This window comes from Rhamphochromis sp. 'chilingali' (genome assembly GCF_963969265.1).
Source record: "Rhamphochromis sp. 'chilingali' genome assembly, chromosome: 22".
NCBI lineage: Eukaryota > Metazoa > Chordata > Actinopteri > Cichliformes > Cichlidae > Rhamphochromis > Rhamphochromis sp. 'chilingali'.
The window spans coordinates 21,422,575-21,440,272 of NC_137950.1; the positions used below are offsets into that span (position 1 = coordinate 21,422,575).

The 17,698-nt window shown below is 40.2% G+C and overlaps 1 protein-coding gene across 2 annotated transcripts; it reads left to right on the plus strand.

Moving 5' to 3' along the window:
* The first annotated feature begins 1,339 nt into the window (after positions 1 to 1,339).
* fbxo11b (F-box protein 11b) lies at positions 1,340 to 16,826 on the plus strand. 2 transcript variants are annotated; one of them, XM_080871992.1, is made up of 22 exons: positions 1,340 to 1,673; positions 2,935 to 3,095; positions 3,283 to 3,364; positions 3,574 to 3,718; positions 3,808 to 3,937; positions 5,081 to 5,164; positions 5,282 to 5,414; positions 8,328 to 8,434; positions 9,238 to 9,349; positions 10,227 to 10,333; positions 10,428 to 10,565; positions 10,648 to 10,865; positions 10,957 to 11,137; positions 11,226 to 11,348; positions 12,527 to 12,612; positions 13,132 to 13,208; positions 13,295 to 13,438; positions 13,648 to 13,758; positions 13,832 to 13,939; positions 14,020 to 14,128; positions 15,534 to 15,632; positions 15,792 to 16,826. In XM_080871992.1, the coding sequence occupies exons 1-22, from the start codon at positions 1,586 to 1,588 to the stop codon at positions 15,919 to 15,921; spliced, it is 2,673 nt and encodes an 890-aa protein (XP_080728118.1). In that variant the 5' UTR covers positions 1,340 to 1,585; the 3' UTR covers positions 15,922 to 16,826. The 2 variants fall into 2 exon arrangements, with proteins under 2 accessions (XP_080728118.1, XP_080728119.1); XM_080871993.1 differs by having other exon boundaries at positions 3,577 to 3,718.
* Positions 16,827 to 17,698: the final 872 nt, after the last annotated feature.

The window sequence follows — 17,698 nt, forward strand, 5'->3', positions numbered from 1 at the left end:
TGCCAACATTCAAAGTTAGGGTGCAATTATACACTTTCACCACCAGGTGATGCTACTGGGGCTAGATTTCTGGTGAGTTTACCTCCATCTGTGTGCACAAAAGTCCAAATAAAATCACCAGTCTCAATAGATCCTACAAATTTTGCTCGATGTTGTCTTACGACAAAAATAAATAATCAATCATTATTTCCTAATTTGCTTTTTTTTAAATAACTTTTTATTTCTACATAATTTTCATAAAAGATTATATCAAGTCCTGCATGAAGATTAATGCTCATCAGACAGTTACCTGTCCCCTACATACACTGTATGTCTTCTTCATTTTTATATCATATCATATAATTTTTAGTAAGTAAAAGATAAATAATTTTAATGCATTTGCACTCAAATTTATGTGCACTAAAAAAAAGTGAGTGTTGCAATACCGAAAGACATGCCATTATGCTCTCTGACATCTTCTCTAGACAGCACTGGAGACGGTATAACAAAACACCCTCGGTATAAAGCCTTCAAGTTCAAGACTAATCGTTGGCAGATAAACAATGCCCTCTGGTGGTCGTCGTGCATAATAAATATACAAGTTAAAGCGTTAAAGTTGTATTCCAATCAAAATCTGTAATTTTGTCAGTGTCCATTCACTCAATTCCAGTGGGCTTAGAAATGTGGCTGCAATGTAAAGTGACTGTAATTGTACTTGAATTTATGGATGCAAAAGAAAAAAGTGTAGTCAATCAGTCTGCCTTTCAATTTACACCAAAGAAACGCAACAATAAATAAATAAATAAATAAATAAATAAATAAATAAATAAAACTAACTGCGCATTGGTTTAAAACTTTTAATTAATAACCAATTTTTCCAAAAAGCTAATTTACAAATGTTTTTTTTGTGTGTGTGGTGAAATCAAAAAAATATTGAATTCCAAAAGTTCGACTTTTATTTAGAAAAATTCCTAATTGAACATAATTACCATTTAAATACAAACACATCTCTCAACTGACTCATATTTTCCACCAGAACATCAGCCCATATCAGTTATTTTTACACAAATTCCTTTTTAATAGCTTTTCTTTTTGCAGTTAAGTCCAGTTTTGTGTGTTTGGTTTACAATTAACCCGTAAAATACACTTACGTGACGCTTGTACAGCCCCTTGATGTGTCCTGCAATGATCAAATCGCCGCTTGACCGACTCCGAACCCCAACAGAAAGGTTTTGGCAAGTCGTTTGATATGGCGCTTCTGATTGGTCGCTGCAGGGTGAGATTATGAGATGGTAAATATTATTGGTCCATCGGACCTTGTGTTCTTTTTTTTCTCGCGATTGTTTCCCGTGTGGGTTAATGGCTCCTCCTGCTACAGACTGAGACGGAGCTGGCACCGAGCGGTGAAACGGGGGAAGCTGTGACACCGACGGAGGAAGGGAAAAAAAACGCGATTACACCCCAAATAGTAGCGGGTTTTTGATCGCAATTGTTTGGGTGTAACCGGGAATAACTGCTGTCCGGGTGGCTGTTTGGGTTGCGGGCTAAATTTGGTAGCGGGAGGTCGAGGATAGCAGTGTATTTTTTCCAACAACCAACTCCCCAGATGAACTCCGTCAGAGCCACCAACAGGAGACCCAGGCGAGTGTCGAGGCCGCGCCCGGTGCAGCCCGAGCGGAACAACGGGGACAGAGGTACGCTACTCCACGGTCAAGCTAAAGGTTTCACACGAAGTAATGTCAGGCGTAACAGCCTTTACATAACCCCTCCCTTTTAGCTAATGGTACGTTTAACGCTCCTACAGGCGTCGGATTCGGCAGGAAACACCGAGGCTTCTCGTTCTATGGCTCAGGCCAGGCCTCGCTTTGTTTGGCTTGAGTGATTGGGGCTAGCTAACGTCGCTAGCTAGCTCACCAGGTTAGATGGTGGTTGGGGGGGGGTGTTGTCTTCGCTTAACGTAATGCGTATGTAGCTACAACATTAATAGCTCAGATTCAGGTAACCTCAGCGGGAGGCAAAGGGATCGACTCCAGTCGCTCACACCACAATCTCCGCGTCTGCTCGAGCGGTGCATTCCCAGCTGTCACTACAGTTTCTGAGGGTGTAAATCTGCGGCGTCTTTGGACTGCCATTTTTGGGGTGTAACGTTAACAAAAACATTAGCAGCGAATGAGGGCAAAGCTAACTAGCTGCCCCCCTCCCCTCCCCTGCAGCTTGAAGAGGCCACACAGATCAGCTGTGATAGATGATACGGTGGAAATTGGATAAATTCACCGAGTCCATTTTGTGCTCGTTGCGCTGCAGTTTGAAGCTAATGCAGGCAGCAGATTTTAGCACTATCCCTCTTCCTTACTCTCGGTGACTGCTAGCCGTGGTATGATTTGTTTACACGGCGGATTTACCAGCTACGCAGTTCAGTTTTTAGCCATTAGCCGCACGTCTGATCGACATCATAGGCGGCCCTTAATTTGACAGCACCATAAAAGATGTGTCTGATTCTGCACACACAGGACCGCCTTACAGACAAATGCACGCCGACTGATATCTGTTGGGAATAACTAAACATATAAGACTGGTAATGTGGCTGCAGCGGGTGCATCTGTCATTATCAATCACCAACCTTTGTCTGCCTTGCCAGCTATTACCCAGGCTGTTAGCCTGCGCAGTTGGCATACAGTATGGGATTTAAATGTGCACCACTGTGTCGATAATGATCTGGATAATAAAAGTGTTGCCATTTCTGGAAACATTATAGGTGTGAAAAATTGGTTTTAAAAAAAGAAAAAGATGAGACTTCATAAGAAAATGTTGATTTTTATCTTTTTTTTTAATGTAGTTTTTTTTTTTTTTTTAAATACATGACTCACCCTGCTTTATAAACCAGATTTGTTCACAGAGGTGCCTTTCTTGAAAGTGGTGTGTATATGTAGAATATGTTTCTGCTTTTCTACTTAGATGAGGAGGCGCCTGCAGCAGCTGCAGCTGAAATGGCTATTGAGGAGTCCGGTCCAGGTGCCCAGAACAGTCCCTACCAGCTTCGACGCAAGACCCTGCTTCCCAAGAGAACCGCCGCTGCCGCCACCGCCTCAGCCTGCCCTAGCAAGGGCCCAATGGAGGTTAGACAGAAGCACTTTTTGAGTAATTTACTGCAATGTTGTGTATGACTGTGAGTGGGAGAGAATGGCTGATTAGTTGTCCTCCACTAAAGGAGCAATAACTTTGTGACACAGCAGTAAATTTCCCGTTGATTGCTCAGTACTTTCTTGGCATTGAAGTTTATATCCTACTCATCACCTTTTACAGGGAGCTTCAACTTCATCAACAGAGGTCTTTGGCCATCGAGCCAAGCGGGCACGTGTGTCCGGTAAGAGCCACGACCTGCCAGGTGTGTGTTAAATGTCTGCAGCTGGGCAAGGACAGTGATTCATTTTTTTCCCCCAATCTATTAAATAGCATGACTTAATGTTCTTGTAGTGAAGTGATTCTCATAAATCTTACCTTTTGATTGTGTGTGTGTGTGTGTGTGTGTGTGTGTGTGTGTGTGTGTGTGTGTGTGTGTGTGTGTGTGTGTGTGTGTGTTCTGTATATTTTTAGCAGCACCAGCAGAGCAATATCTGCAGCAGAAGCTTCCAGATGAGGTCGTTTTGAAGATTTTCTCCTACTTACTGGAACAGGACCTTTGTCAGGCAGCTTGTGTCTGCAAACGATTCAGCCAGCTAGCAAACGATCCAATCTTATGGTCAGTGCATTGTTCCCATTTTGCATATTGTAGTCATTAAACAAAGAGACATCCAAGGTATGTTTTGAATGTGGTGTTTAATTATCTAGGAAGCGCCTGTACATGGAGGTGTTTGAGTACACACGTCCAATGATGCATCCTGAGCCAGGCAGGTTCTATCAAGTTAGCCCAGAAGAGCATGAACACCCAAACCCCTGGAAGGAGAGCTTCCAGCAGCTGGTGAGTTATTCATCATCATCACTGTGATCAGTTGTAGTATTAGTAGTGAATGTTGTCCTTCTTTGTTTTTCTTTCTACACATCAAAGTAAACACTGTAGAGTTTTGAACATTGTGTATGGGTTTGCAGTACAATTTTGCTACTTGTGTAGTTTAAAAAAAAAAGTGTCACTCTGTGGGAATAGTGCAGCTTCATGTTGCACACACAGCAAAACGAATTTAAGAATCGAATCAATATCTCTGAATTTTAGAAGTTTTATCATTTTTATATGGAGCTATAGAAGCGTCAATATCATTTGACTCATAACAATAATGAGCCTGTGACGAATGTTCCTTGCAAGCACAGAAATGGGTCAAAGGTAATTAATCAGATTTTTGTCATATGTACCTCTGCCCTGTGACTACTGAATGCCTTTTGTGCAGTGTCTTTACTTTTAAAGTCAAGTAAAATTGAGTAGTTAAAGGTTTTAATCTGGTGTCATTACTTTCTGGAAACAAGCTGGAGTGTCAGAATTTCAGAGAAGTGGTTGCCTAGTGCCTTTTATCAACAGGAAACTGGTCAAACTCAATGACGGATAGCTTTTTCGCTGCTTATACACGGCCTGTCAGAACTTCTGTGCAGTGAATTCTTACCTGTTGGAAGAAATGCCTGTCAAATGTATGATTTGGTTTTCAAGTCACATTGACTTTAGTTATTTTGCTTTTTATAGTTGCTAAGGTTTTTGCAGATGTCTTAGTCCTTGGAGTGAGCTGCTTGTTATAACATTAACCACTGCAGTATCTTGTTGTTGCATCTATTGCAAGTAACTCTTTGTTTTGACACTGCCTATGTTGTCATTCTCTTGTGGTTGGTTTTTTGGTTGCATGGGGTGTTCAGGTTAATTTTACTACATGATGATTTACAGAACAGGGATCAAGAAGGAGGAAAAAAAACATCCCCTCTCACTTTTCCTCGTTATTAATAAAATGATTATGCCTCTTAAAATTAAACAAGGATTGCTAACCAAAGAGGTCAGGAAAACACTGAGTAGCGCCATTATTGTTTGACACCTAGAAAATTTATGATTTTTTGCTCTGCCGTTTGATGTTGAGGTCCAAGGATCAAGAGCAATATGTACTGACCTTGTTCTTATTCTGTGCTACAGTACAAAGGCGCACATGTAAAACCAGGCTTTGCTGAACATTTCTACAGTAACCCTGGCAGATACAAAGGCAGAGAGAATATGCTGGTAAGTTAAAACTGTAGATGGAGTGTACAGCACAAATATTTCTGAGTTGCACAGCTAATTTAAGGTTAGGTTCCAAACTGACCTGGAATGAATGAATTCTTTGTCTTTCTCCTGCAGTATTATGACACCATTGAGGATGCACTGGGTGGGGTACAAGAGGCCCATTTCGATGGTCTCATCTTTGTTCACTCTGGAATCTATACCGATGAGTGGATTTACATCGAATCCCCGATCACCATGATTGGTGCAGGTGAGCAAGTTGCCTTCACTGAAAGATAGTTAAAACATTATCTTGATGCCTCTGCTGCATGCACTCAGCATCTCTCTGCAGAAGATACACTTCAGTTGTGTACATTGTCTACATTGCTTGTGTAATTTTGCATTTGCAAGAGGAGGCAAAGGGTGAAAGAAGCACTTAGGATTTACAACATTTTTCATTTTTACACAGTACCTAATTTTTTTTTTTTTTCGCTTCCTGAAAAAAAAAATTAGACAATGGACTGATTTGAGTGATACTTTTGTGGGAAGATTTAGCCTGTTTCTTTTTTTTTTTTTTTTTTTTTTTATTATGTTGCTTGATGCATTTTTGTAGCAGTGTGCATTTCAAAGTGGTGTCAGTAAAAGTAAAGCAAGCCATCATTAGGCTGCTGTGAGGGGGAGAAAGAAGACTACAGAGCTCATTATACCCACTGCTGTCACCCTCTGAAACAGCATCTCACACCAAAAGTGACATTACATCCACTGGTGCGAGCCACTCTTTGGTGTTGTTTCGGCTGGTCGGGTTATCTTTCTATTTTTGTATCTGGGCTTAGCTGGCCAGTCGAAGACACGAATGTACTATCATGTCAGTTTTTTCCGCCATTTCAATATCGGCACAGAAACTCAGATTTTCAGATTATGCAGGGAGAGATGTTGCAACAGCTTGAAAGGATGAGACTTTCTGAAGAAAAACCCTTCCCCAATCACTTTGGTTTTTATTTGGACTTCTTCTACTTGTATCCCAGCACTGATGGGGAGGTTTTGTCTGAGGGCTCAGTATAAATGGCGACAGGCTCTGGTGACATCACTGTTTGTACAACACGAGAAGGGGTGGTTTTTAGTTAAAAAGAAACAATGTACATCAATTAACATTAGCACTCAGATGCACCATGTGAAATGTGCCAGACTTTGCCTTATAGGTGCTTTTTTTTTTCTATTTTTGTTTTTAAACCTGCAATTCCTAGCAGTTTCATTTCTATAGACTGAATTAAAAAAACAAACACATGCATCTTGTGCACTCATCATAGCCAGATGCATCTGAGTGATAACACAAAGAAACCATGTGACATTAAACAAAGATTAGAAAGCTCTCACATAAAGATGAAAGTACATTAGTCCAATTGCAAAGATATAGATGGCTAATAACTCATTTGGTTATCTGGTAACTGCTGACTTGTTGGGTTTTTTGTTTTGATTTGTTTTTTAATTACCTCCAAAGAAATAAGAATTACACTGCTGAACTCAGCAATACAACAGTCTCTGTCAGGTTTCAGAATTCATTATAGTAAAGAAACTGTGCTAGTGAAAGCTAAGTATGATGTCGTGGTCTCTGACAGCGGATGAGTCTCCGTGCATGTCTTGTTAGACCTCAGATACCACTGACCAGTATATTTTGCTACAAATACTCAAACATTATATTGTTATTAAAGAAATAGAGTGATTTGAATCGCATCCATCTGAGTTTTGGTTTTTGTTTCTTTTTTGGGGAGGGTGGGGTTGTATAGATGGGGAGTGTTTCTCACACATTACAGTTAAATATGGAGTTCCTGGTTCTCAGAACCCTTATGCAGTAATATTAGAAGGCAAAGCATACATTTTCATTGCTGTGCAAACAACACACAGCCTTGTCTATCCATAAAGCCAGAAGACACACATCACAGTCTGTTTTGTCCCATCTTATTTCTCTTCTCTTATCCTCAAACCTCCAACTGAGTGTAGCAGATGGTTGCCCTTCTCTGAAGCTGGTTCTGCTGGAGGTTTTTTTCTTGTTAAAAGGGAGTTTTCCCAACTAAAATGCCAGAGCAAAGTTTTGCCTTGTTACCTGTGTGAATACGGCTGCTTGGAGTGCTAGTCAGAGGAGTACAGCCGTTAACTCAAGCAAAAGTGAGATATTTTCAGAACCTATATGTGCTATGTTTTCACTCAATCTTCCCTAACCCATCTCTTTGTTTTCTTTTTATTTGTTCCGTTTCTATGGAAGAGTCGTTGAATCAAATCACTCTTTGAACCAAAATTTACTTGCCAAAAATTTGAGAAAGTATGGAGAAGGAAAGGAAATGCTAATGATCCAAAGCAAATTTCATTTTTTCTTTTAAACATTAAGAAGGCAATGTTACAGCACTGATCTGTGTGACTTCCTATAGAACCAGGTCACTGGTGTTTATTATGTTACTGCTGACAGAAATAGAAGAATGCATGCTGATGTGTGCAGAGTAGTATTTTCTGTTCACTCAGTGCTGTAAAACTGATAAGGTGAGCCAACAATACTGTGAAAGGAATCCGTGATCAGCGTAAAGCAAAGAAATGTAATGTTTTTAAATGTCAGTCAGTCACATGACCTCAGCTCAACTGAGCATGCTTTTCAGGGGGCAGGGATAGCTCAGTAGGTAGAGTGGTGGCCCCATAATCGGAAGGTCGGTGGTTCGAATCCACTGAACTGCTACCCTGAGGTACCCCTGAACAAGGCACCATCCCTACACACTGCTCCCGGATGCCCAATGGCACCCAATCACCGAGTGAATGGGTTAAATGCAGAGAGGAATTTCCCCATGGGGGTCTTTCTTTCTTCCCTCCCTGTTAATTAATTTCTTTCCTGTTCACCTGTTAATGACAGTGCTATCATTTAAAGGTGGCTGCAGGAAAGGAGTGGCAAAATATTTCAACATTTGGTGACGTTTGGTTTACAGACTTTAGGCAGCCATCGATTTCACTTCCAAGTATTAAAAATAATGCAACTATTTGTAGTAGTTAGAGTTGCTTTTGAGGCTGTGGGGAGAAAAACAAAATGTAATTGCTTAAATGAACTTCAAAATCTATGCTGCAACTGTAAAAGACTTCATTGCTGTGCATGAACTGGATCTGGCTGAATGAGGGTGTTAATCATTGTTCTATGCTTTCCCCTCAGCGCCTAATAAAGTAGCAGACAAGGTGATAATAGAGAACACAAGAGACTCAACGTTCGTCTTCATGGAGGGCTCAGAGGATGCGTATGTGGGATACATGACCATCAAGGTAACTGTATGTCTCAGCTTTTACACTTAAAGAGTGATTGGGTATCAAAGATTGTCCTTTAGTGCCATCACAATGCTCTGTTGTTAGGTTATGTAGTCTCTGTGTTTGAGAGTACAGCTTAGTCTCTGATCTGTTCATTCATACTTAAGGACAAAATTGCGTCCTTAATTGAAACTCATGGGAGTCTCTGTGGCTCAAATAGAACATGTACTTGAGCAAAAATCACATTGGTTTAATAACAAACAACATGGACCCTGTAATGATAATTATGAGGGCCTCACAGTCATCTACAGCTTGGTGAATGTGGAAAGAGATCATGAGAAATGCTTTACATTGTGGAAAGTTATGGCCTTGTGTGTGTGACTGATGTCTTTTCATTGATTAGCTGCTAATTAAAGGTGGGAGAGCAATATGATTTCCTGAGGCCCTCTCTACTTCTCTAGTTTCTATAACCCTGACTTATGCACCTGAGATAGTGGAAGTGTGTCATTTGAGGCACAGCATCTTTGTGTATTTGGTGATTTAGTATTAAAGGCTAAATTGGCTACAAGAAATTGTAAATCTTGAGAAAAATATGGCAGACATATTTTGTCCTTTCTGCGTTAAAAAAAAAAACGCAAGTATTGTATCATAACAGGATGTTTTAAGGTGCCTTGAAATATCCTGTTATGAGCTTCAAGTATTACTTGCACTAATTGCCTCCAGTAGGAGGAGTCCAGTGTGGATGTTGTGGGAGGACAGAAGCTCAATGTGTTGTCAGTAATCGTGGCTCGTTCTAAATTCTGCTGCTTTTCTCTCCTCAGTTTAATCCTGATGACAAGTCAGCGCAGCACCATAACGCCCACCACTGTCTGGAGATCACGGTGAACTGCAGCCCCAACATCGACCACTGCGTTATCCGCTCCACGTGTACAGGTATTTCACGCAATTATACCTCCTTGTTACAGGTTATAGGGGCGTACTCCTGACCCTGGACAACCTTGTGAAGCAGGACTCGGCGTGTGCCTTGTTGGCATGTGAATATTCAGCTTCACAAATGTGGTGTTTGCTGCAGGACTGAACTATTTTTACATGATGTTGTGGAACCTTTTGTTTTTGTGTATGTTCTGGTCTGAGCCAAGGTTTTCTTTGATTTGAAATCACAGCTGTATCCCTAATTTTTTATTTTTTCTTAATTTTTTATTTTTTATTTCACTTAACTGATCAGTCTCCAGGTTAGCCTAGATTTAGCATTGGAGGGCTTGGAGATATAAGAGTAAAATTATCAGGCTTCTCAGAAATCTGTGAAAATGTTTTTCTTACTTGGTTCCAGTTTCTGTTGTACTTCTATTTCTCTAGTTGCCTATTGGGGCAAATATTTGTGGGTTTCCAAAGGCACTACAGCTACTGTATTTGTGAGAGTAACATGATACTTCAGTCTGTGTTGATTGAATGCAAAGACTTTTTTTTTTTTTTTTATTGCACAAACTGCAAGAAGCAGTCATGAATTTAACAGTAATACTACAGCATTTAAATCCTGGTTAAAATTGCATTTGTTCTATTTACTGGTTCATGGACACTAGTTGTGCATATGAACTCAATATGAAATGGTTCTGCATAGTTGTATTTTAGTTGCATGTGTTATTGCTGATCAGGGCACTGGTGTGCTGTAAACACTTGTGTAGTTCCAAAGATCAAGTCTTTTCTTGCATCTCTAATGAATAAAATTGAATTGATTACTGTCAGTCGATTATAAAACTGATCAGTCTTTAAAGATCATGTCACAATTCTCTTTCCCTCTTTTTGTGTTTAGTGGGTTCAGCTGTGTGTGTGAGTGGACAGGGAGCGTGTCCAACCATCAAACACTGCAACATCAGTGACTGTGAGAATGTAGGACTGTACATTACAGACCACGCACAGGTAAAACGAAAATAAATCTCCATGAATACACACACACGTACAAATGTTTGGCAAGATTATGCTTCTGATTTACACGTACTGTTTTTTGTTACAGGGCATTTATGAAGACAATGAAATCAGTAACAATGCGCTAGCAGGAATTTGGGTGAAAAACCACGGTAATCCCATCATTAGACGTAACCACATCCATCACGGAAGAGATGTTGGGGTGTTCACTTTTGACCATGGCATGGTAACTACTGTAAATTGTTTTCTTACATTTTTCTGTGTAAACATCACAGATGAACTCACTTGTTGTCTTTTCTGGCTTTCAGGGCTACTTTGAGAACTGTAACATCCATAGAAATCGCATAGCAGGCTTTGAGGTGAAAGCTTACGCCAACCCCACAGTGGTCCGTTGTGAGATCCACCACGGCCAAACAGGAGGCATCTATGTCCACGAGAAGGGGCGGGGCCAGTTTATAGAGAACAAAATCTATGCGAATAATTTTGCCGGTGTGTGGATCACGTCCAACAGTGACCCAACGATACGGTAAGATAATAAACTGGGGAAAAAGGCAGTGGAAGATACTGAATCTGTTGAATTCAAGATTGTTTAATAGAATTTGATTTATTCATTTCAGGGGAAATGCTATATTCAATGGTAACCAAGGAGGGGTGTACATATTTGGAGATGGGCGGGGTTTGATAGAAAGTAACGACATCCACGGTAACGCCTTAGCAGGGATCCAGATTCGAACCAACAGCTGCCCCATTGTACGGCATAACAAGATCCATGATGGACAGCATGGAGGCATTTACGTGGTAGATGTGATATCTGGTTGATTGAGATTATTTCCCCAGTGTTTAAAATCCACACCCACAAGTTTGTAACAACCTGTTTTTGTTTTAGCATGAGAAAGGCCAAGGGGTGATTGAGGAGAACGAGGTCTATAGCAACACGCTTGCAGGAGTGTGGGTGACGACAGGCAGCACTCCCGTCCTCCGCAAGAACCGCATTCACAGTGGCAAACAGGTAAAAACAAGAGCTGACATTAATAATCTGATTCTCTTTCGGTTTATTTGTTTTAATATTAGCCAATATCAGCATGTAAAACAACAAACGTGTTAATTTAAATGTTAGCAGTGCATTTAATATTAAAACCCTGCATTGTAAAAGCTCAACTAAAGTGGATCTTGTTTAAGCTTGCAGCATCTGAGTATTTGTCAGTCTGTACATTTCATTTTTGTATTAAACTGTTCAGGGAAAAGTCGTTGACATTTTCTGCTTTCCTACCAATCTGTATACGTCCAAAGCAAAGATGCCTTATCCTTCTCAATTGAGAATATAAAAATTTGTTTGTAAACATGTAAAACAAAGAAAGGCATCACAACGGAGAAGATAAAACAACGTATTTTTGTTCTTTGTTTTATTATCAATGATTTGATGGATGATATTTTGAAGAAATTCTTTTTAGGAGTTTTGTGTGAACACGAATATTCTTGTTAAGGGGCTTATTTATGGAAACTGAGACTAGATGGTGATTATCATTAACTTCTAGGCCTTGTACTATGAATCAAGTTCAGCTTACCCAGGATATCTTTTCTTTAATTGCCCTCTCTTACCCTAACATCAGCAATCAAGCTAAGTGGGCACACAGAGGTGGTTATTGCTAGATAAGTCAACTCAGTTTCCCAAATTTAGCCCCAAGCATGTTAAATGGAAGGGGTGCCACTGTTACCATCTGACCAATCACAGGCATGAAAAGGTGTACAGGCAGCAGAGGAGATAATTTTATAAAAGAACCAACCATAAAGGTATGAGTGAGGGAAAAATCTGACGAAGCTGTAGCTTTATCAGTATCAAAGCTCGGTCATTATGACATGGGAGGATTTGATGGAATATAATTGATGTGCATAGTTTTAGTTTTTATTCTTTCAGTCCTAATCTCAAACATGACCTCTGCTAGGAAGGGAACTGCCTTCGTATTACAGAAAAGTAAAGTTTAACCCTAAAGCTACCGGGATAAGGCCACTGCTCCTTAGTTTCTAGGGTGTTTGTGTTTCACCTTTGTTTTCAAATGACTGCAGTGTTGTTGCCAGTAATCCGAAACTACACTTTTTGATGTGTTCTGCTCCTGTTTCCAATTTATAATCTAGTTAATTTTTACCTGTAACTATTCTTTTTTTATTTATTTCATCCTTTTACTTCAGGTTGGTGTATATTTCTACGACAACGGGCACGGTGTGTTGGAAGATAACGACATCTACAATCACATGTACTCTGGTGTCCAAATACGGTAAAGCATATTCCCTTTTATCTTCTTTTTTTTTTTTTTTTTAAATAATTATTTTTATTTGACTTTGAGAGTGAAAAGTTTTCTAATCAGGAGCAGAAATACTCATTAATACTTATCTTTGACCAACATTATAACAACATTTCCCAATAAAGGAGCAATGTTTGACCAAACATATCTATATGAAGCCGAAAAATGTATTTGAGGCATTAAGATTCAACTTCACTGCAGTGGGTGTTGCATAGTATTCTTAGTATTAAGTACTTTTGCATTCAAATATACAGTAACACCACATTTTTGTTACATTTGTGAAATTGTAGATGGAGGTTCCAGTGTAATTTTGGCAGGTTAAGACATTTTTGGTGAAAGGGAGCAAATCTGTCTCACTGTTAAATTTGTTACTTAAAACGGAAGTTACATAGCTCATACTAGGGAGGGATAACTAGGCATTAATGTTTATATCCGTACACTCCACTGCATTGATATGGTAAATTAATTACAATCATTATTACATCTTTAAAGGACGGGGAGCAACCCAAAGATCAGGCGCAACAAAATCTGGGGAGGCCAGAATGGAGGGATTTTAGTCTACAACTCAGGTCTGGATGTCACTCATTCATTACACTGGGTCTGCCAAATAATGTGCAAATACTTTTTACTCTAATCGTGCTGTTAAATTCAACAGGTCTGGGCTTCATTGAGGACAACGAGATCTTTGATAATGCCATGGCAGGAGTGTGGATCAAGACAGACAGCAACCCCACACTGAGAAGAAATAAGATCCACGATGGCAGAGATGGAGGCATCTGCATCTTTAACGGAGGCAGAGGTAACACAGCATGATGCGGGTGGCCATGGGGAGCTTCTGACATGTATTTTTTTTTTTTTTTTTTTTTTTTTTTTTTTTTTCAGTTTTCTTATGTAGCTGCTATTTATGTTTGATGAACAAACCATCGCCTCTGTTACTATGTGATTCATTTATTTATTTTTTTTGCTCGTGTGTATATTTAGCTTATTGTGAAATCTAACCTTCTTTAGGTCTGCTGGAAGAAAACGACATCTTCAGGAACGCTCAGGCTGGTGTGTTGATCAGCACAAACAGTCATCCAGTACTACGCAAGAACCGCATTTTTGATGGCTTCGCAGCAGGTTAGATTTATGGGCGCAGATATCCTCTTTATTTGTACCCTTCCTTTACTCATGGCCGATTTCTCATTTCCAGGTATTGAAATCACCAACCATGCCACCGCGACACTGGAGGGCAACCAGATTTTCAACAATCGCTTTGGAGGCCTCTTTCTGGCCTCAGGGGTCAACGTCACCATGAAAGGTAACGTGCTGCTATATGTGCATTAAAGAGTAGCTCAGTCGGGTCATGACCTGGTCAGTAACCTGCCTTTCCTCCTCCAGATAATAAAATTCTGAATAATCAGGATGCTATTGAGAAGGCGGTAAGCAGAGGACAGTGTCTCTATAAGATTTCCAGCTATACCAGTTACCCCATGCACGACTTCTACAGGTAAAGCTCGTCAGAGAAACGCCAGTATGTTTTCTGTCATGTATATACACAAACCCATACAATGAGGATGCCCAAATAATGGGACCCAACAACTTATGCATCCTTAACTTAAGGCTTAAGAACCATCCACACACAAAACAACTGACTCCAAGAAAATGGCTTTGTAGCTGATGGCTGAATGCTAGTTGACATTCCAGACCCTGGTTACTTGGGCAACCCTCTAATGTGTAATACTCTGCGGAGGTTTTGAGCTGCTTCTCATTTATTTTTCTTCCAAGTAGCCAAGCTTTCTGTTAATGTTTACCTTATGTGTACTTATCCATCTACTGTCTTTTTTGCTAAGACACTTAACGCTGACTTATGACTCATTCAATCATAAAAGGGCACTTAGCTAAAGGGATGAGCCAGTGTTCTCTAAATGTAACAGATAAGTTGGCAAAGAACCTCTTAAATTATATTTTATTCACAAAAATACATTTGTCCACCTTTCTTAGCTCTGTCAATGCTTTAATAAATCACTGCACCCATTTTCATAACAGTGGAAAGAAATAAGGAGTGGCTCAAGGCTTTTGGACAGTACTGTGTTTGGCATCCTGTCATGCCCATTTGAAGGCACTTTGTAATTTCATGCTCTCTGGTCGCTGATGGTCTTTGCCTGTGTGGATACCTTTAATTCCTCCTCAGACCTTTCATTGACCCTCTCACTACCCTCCTTGTCATTTTCTGTAGTTACTGAAATGCACAAAATTTAACTCGGCACATTTGCGAGTAATCTACTAAGCCAAAATCTTAGGCTTTAGAAAGAACTACTCCATTTTTTTCTACTCTTGGATCTTTATGATGCAAATAAAGTGTCATTAATATGAGGCATAGAGATTTAGCTGTGAGCACACTAGCCCTGTGGTAGGGACAGCCAATTAGAAGAAAGTTGTAAAGTGCCTTGTTTTAAGCAGAGAGAGGGATTACTTTGAACATGTAAATCATGCAAAGAATAAATGAGTATAATAGGCCTTCTTTATTTAGAGCTGAAATGATTGGGCAGTTGATTAAAAGCTGATTAGTTTGACTATAGACGGCTTCCTCCCGAGCTGCTGTTCTAGTCCCCAGATTTCTCTTTAAAGTGTGCTCCTGTATTTGACTGATGTTTGCTGATTTTGTTACTGACTTATTTTTATGCCTGGTGCAAAGATTGAATTGTACAGTGAAACTGAGGCAGAAATGATCCTCCAGCTGTGAGGATTGTCTTGGAATTTAAAGATCAAATGGTTGAGCTAGAAATTTATAATAAGCAGGTCGCTCAACAACAATAATAATAATAATTAGTGCAGGGGTTTTAGATTACTTTATTTGACCTTACTGTTATGAAAATTAATCTGATTTGAGATTTTCCCCTTTGTCTCTCCAGATGTCACACCTGTAATACGACAGATAGGAATGCCATCTGTGTTAACTGTATCAAAAAATGCCACCAAGGACATGATGTAGAGTTTATACGGCACGATCGGTGAGGATTTAGTTTTTTCTTTTTTCACTGTTTTAATATTTAATAACTTTTATTAAATATTGACAAAAATGCATCTCAGTTTCAAGCAAAGCGAGTAGTTCTTGTACCTGAATGTCTCTGAGGTTTATGCTTAAATCCCTGCTTGTCTGTTGTCTTCAGGTTTTTCTGTGACTGTGGAGCGGGGACGTTGTCCAACCCGTGCACGCTGGCGGGAGAGCCCACACACGACACGGACACTCTGTATGACTCGGCGCCGCCCATCGAGTCCAACACGCTGCAACATAACTGAAAGCCTCTGGTGGAGTTATTTTCTCCCATAAGCGTACAGACACATGACATTACACACGGCCATACACACATAAACGCACACAGTTACACACACGCATCCACTCGCAGCCATAAGGACCCAGAGAGACTCTGATTGCGGCGCTCTCGGACGGGATCGAGGTAAAAGAGGCTGCAGAGGAAGCGGCTTCCTGCTGCCTGCAGCTCGTATGCCTGCAGTGGAGGCAGACTTCACTAGAGGGAGCCGTGGAGCTGAGGGAAGACTCGGAAAGGCCACAAGAGATTCCTTATTGGAGCGCTTCTTATTGCAGTCTATAAACAAACGCGGGAGGAAGAGAAAAGTTATGCAGAGAGGTTCGAGTATTGACGATCTCACAGTTCTTTAACCTCAGCTCCTACCCCTCTTCACCAACACCATCATCATCATCACCATCGTCGTCATCATAAGAACTGCTGTCAAAGACTTCCTGCTTCCTCGTAGCTGCCATCTCTATTGGCTGCCCAGGCAGTTGTACCTAGGCAACGGATGGGTGGATGTTGCTCTGTTGTGTGTGCGTGTGTGTGGGTAAAAGCAAGATGGTGTGTGCGCGCGTGTGATGGAGCACTTAAGCTTTTCTTTTTTTCTGTTTTTTGTTTTGTTTTTGTTTTTTTTAATATATGTTCAGATCAGTGGATTTTATTTCAATGCTTTCTCATGTAGTTTTGTATTTTTGAGCAAAAAGCTGACTGTATTTGAATGTCTTTTATTTTATTATATATTATTATAATTATTATTTCTTTGGTTAGCGTCCCCTCTCCTGCCCAAACAGCCTGTCAGGCTGCAGAAACTCAGACGTTCCAGTTGTGAAGTTCTTTCTGTGAAAGAGAAACTCGTTTAAACACTAAAAAAAAAAAAGGAAAAAAAGAAAACCCTCTAGTATATTAGACTCAATGGCATGTGGAGCAGCTCCACAGTTGTACAAAAAGTACGAGTGTAAATGTGTGTCGTGTACAGTGAAAGTTGTGTGTGCGTGATTATATGTTTATAAATTGATGCAGTCAGTGTTTTTTGTGGAGAGGGTTTCAATAGGTGTCAAGACTCCTCTAAAACTGGAACTAAAGAGACAATCTGCAGTCACGTCCCCCCCCCCCCCCAAAAAAAAATCCTCCCCTGTCTCACCCCCAGCCCTGTGTATCGTGGTGACTGTGGCTCCTCATGCAGCCTGAATCGTATGCATGTACCATAACATCTAGACTTAATATATTGTGAAGTATTCAATAACCATTATGTAGATGCTAGTTGGAATCCAAAAAGGGTATACTTTCTTAGAAAGACAAAAAAAGAAAACAGGAAACTGGCCATTTCTAAGAAAATAAAACTTTATTAGATCAGAGGTGTCTGTCTTTAAATTCACTTGCAATAAATGTCCGTTTTTATAAAAACAAAATGCAACTTGAGAACCCGAGGAGATGTGTTATGATGGTGAAAAACTGCCCTGATATAATTTGACTGCTCGCAGCCGCTCCGAGTCTTCTGTTGCCTGTCAGGGGTTTTGGATTGTCATGGAGCAACGGCGTCAATCATCAGAACTGGCTGCTGATATTTCAGATTGCTGTTTGCTATGTCTAATTCATGTAAATGGAAGATTTATGGCTGGATTGTTTCCAGTGGCCGTTTGGAGACGTGTTGAACTTGCCTACAATGACTGATGGACTTAATATTGCAGCTGTACACAGATCAAAACCAGAAGGAAGAAAGAGACGAGCTTTGCTGAACGCCTGAATCAGGTTTTCTCTAAAAG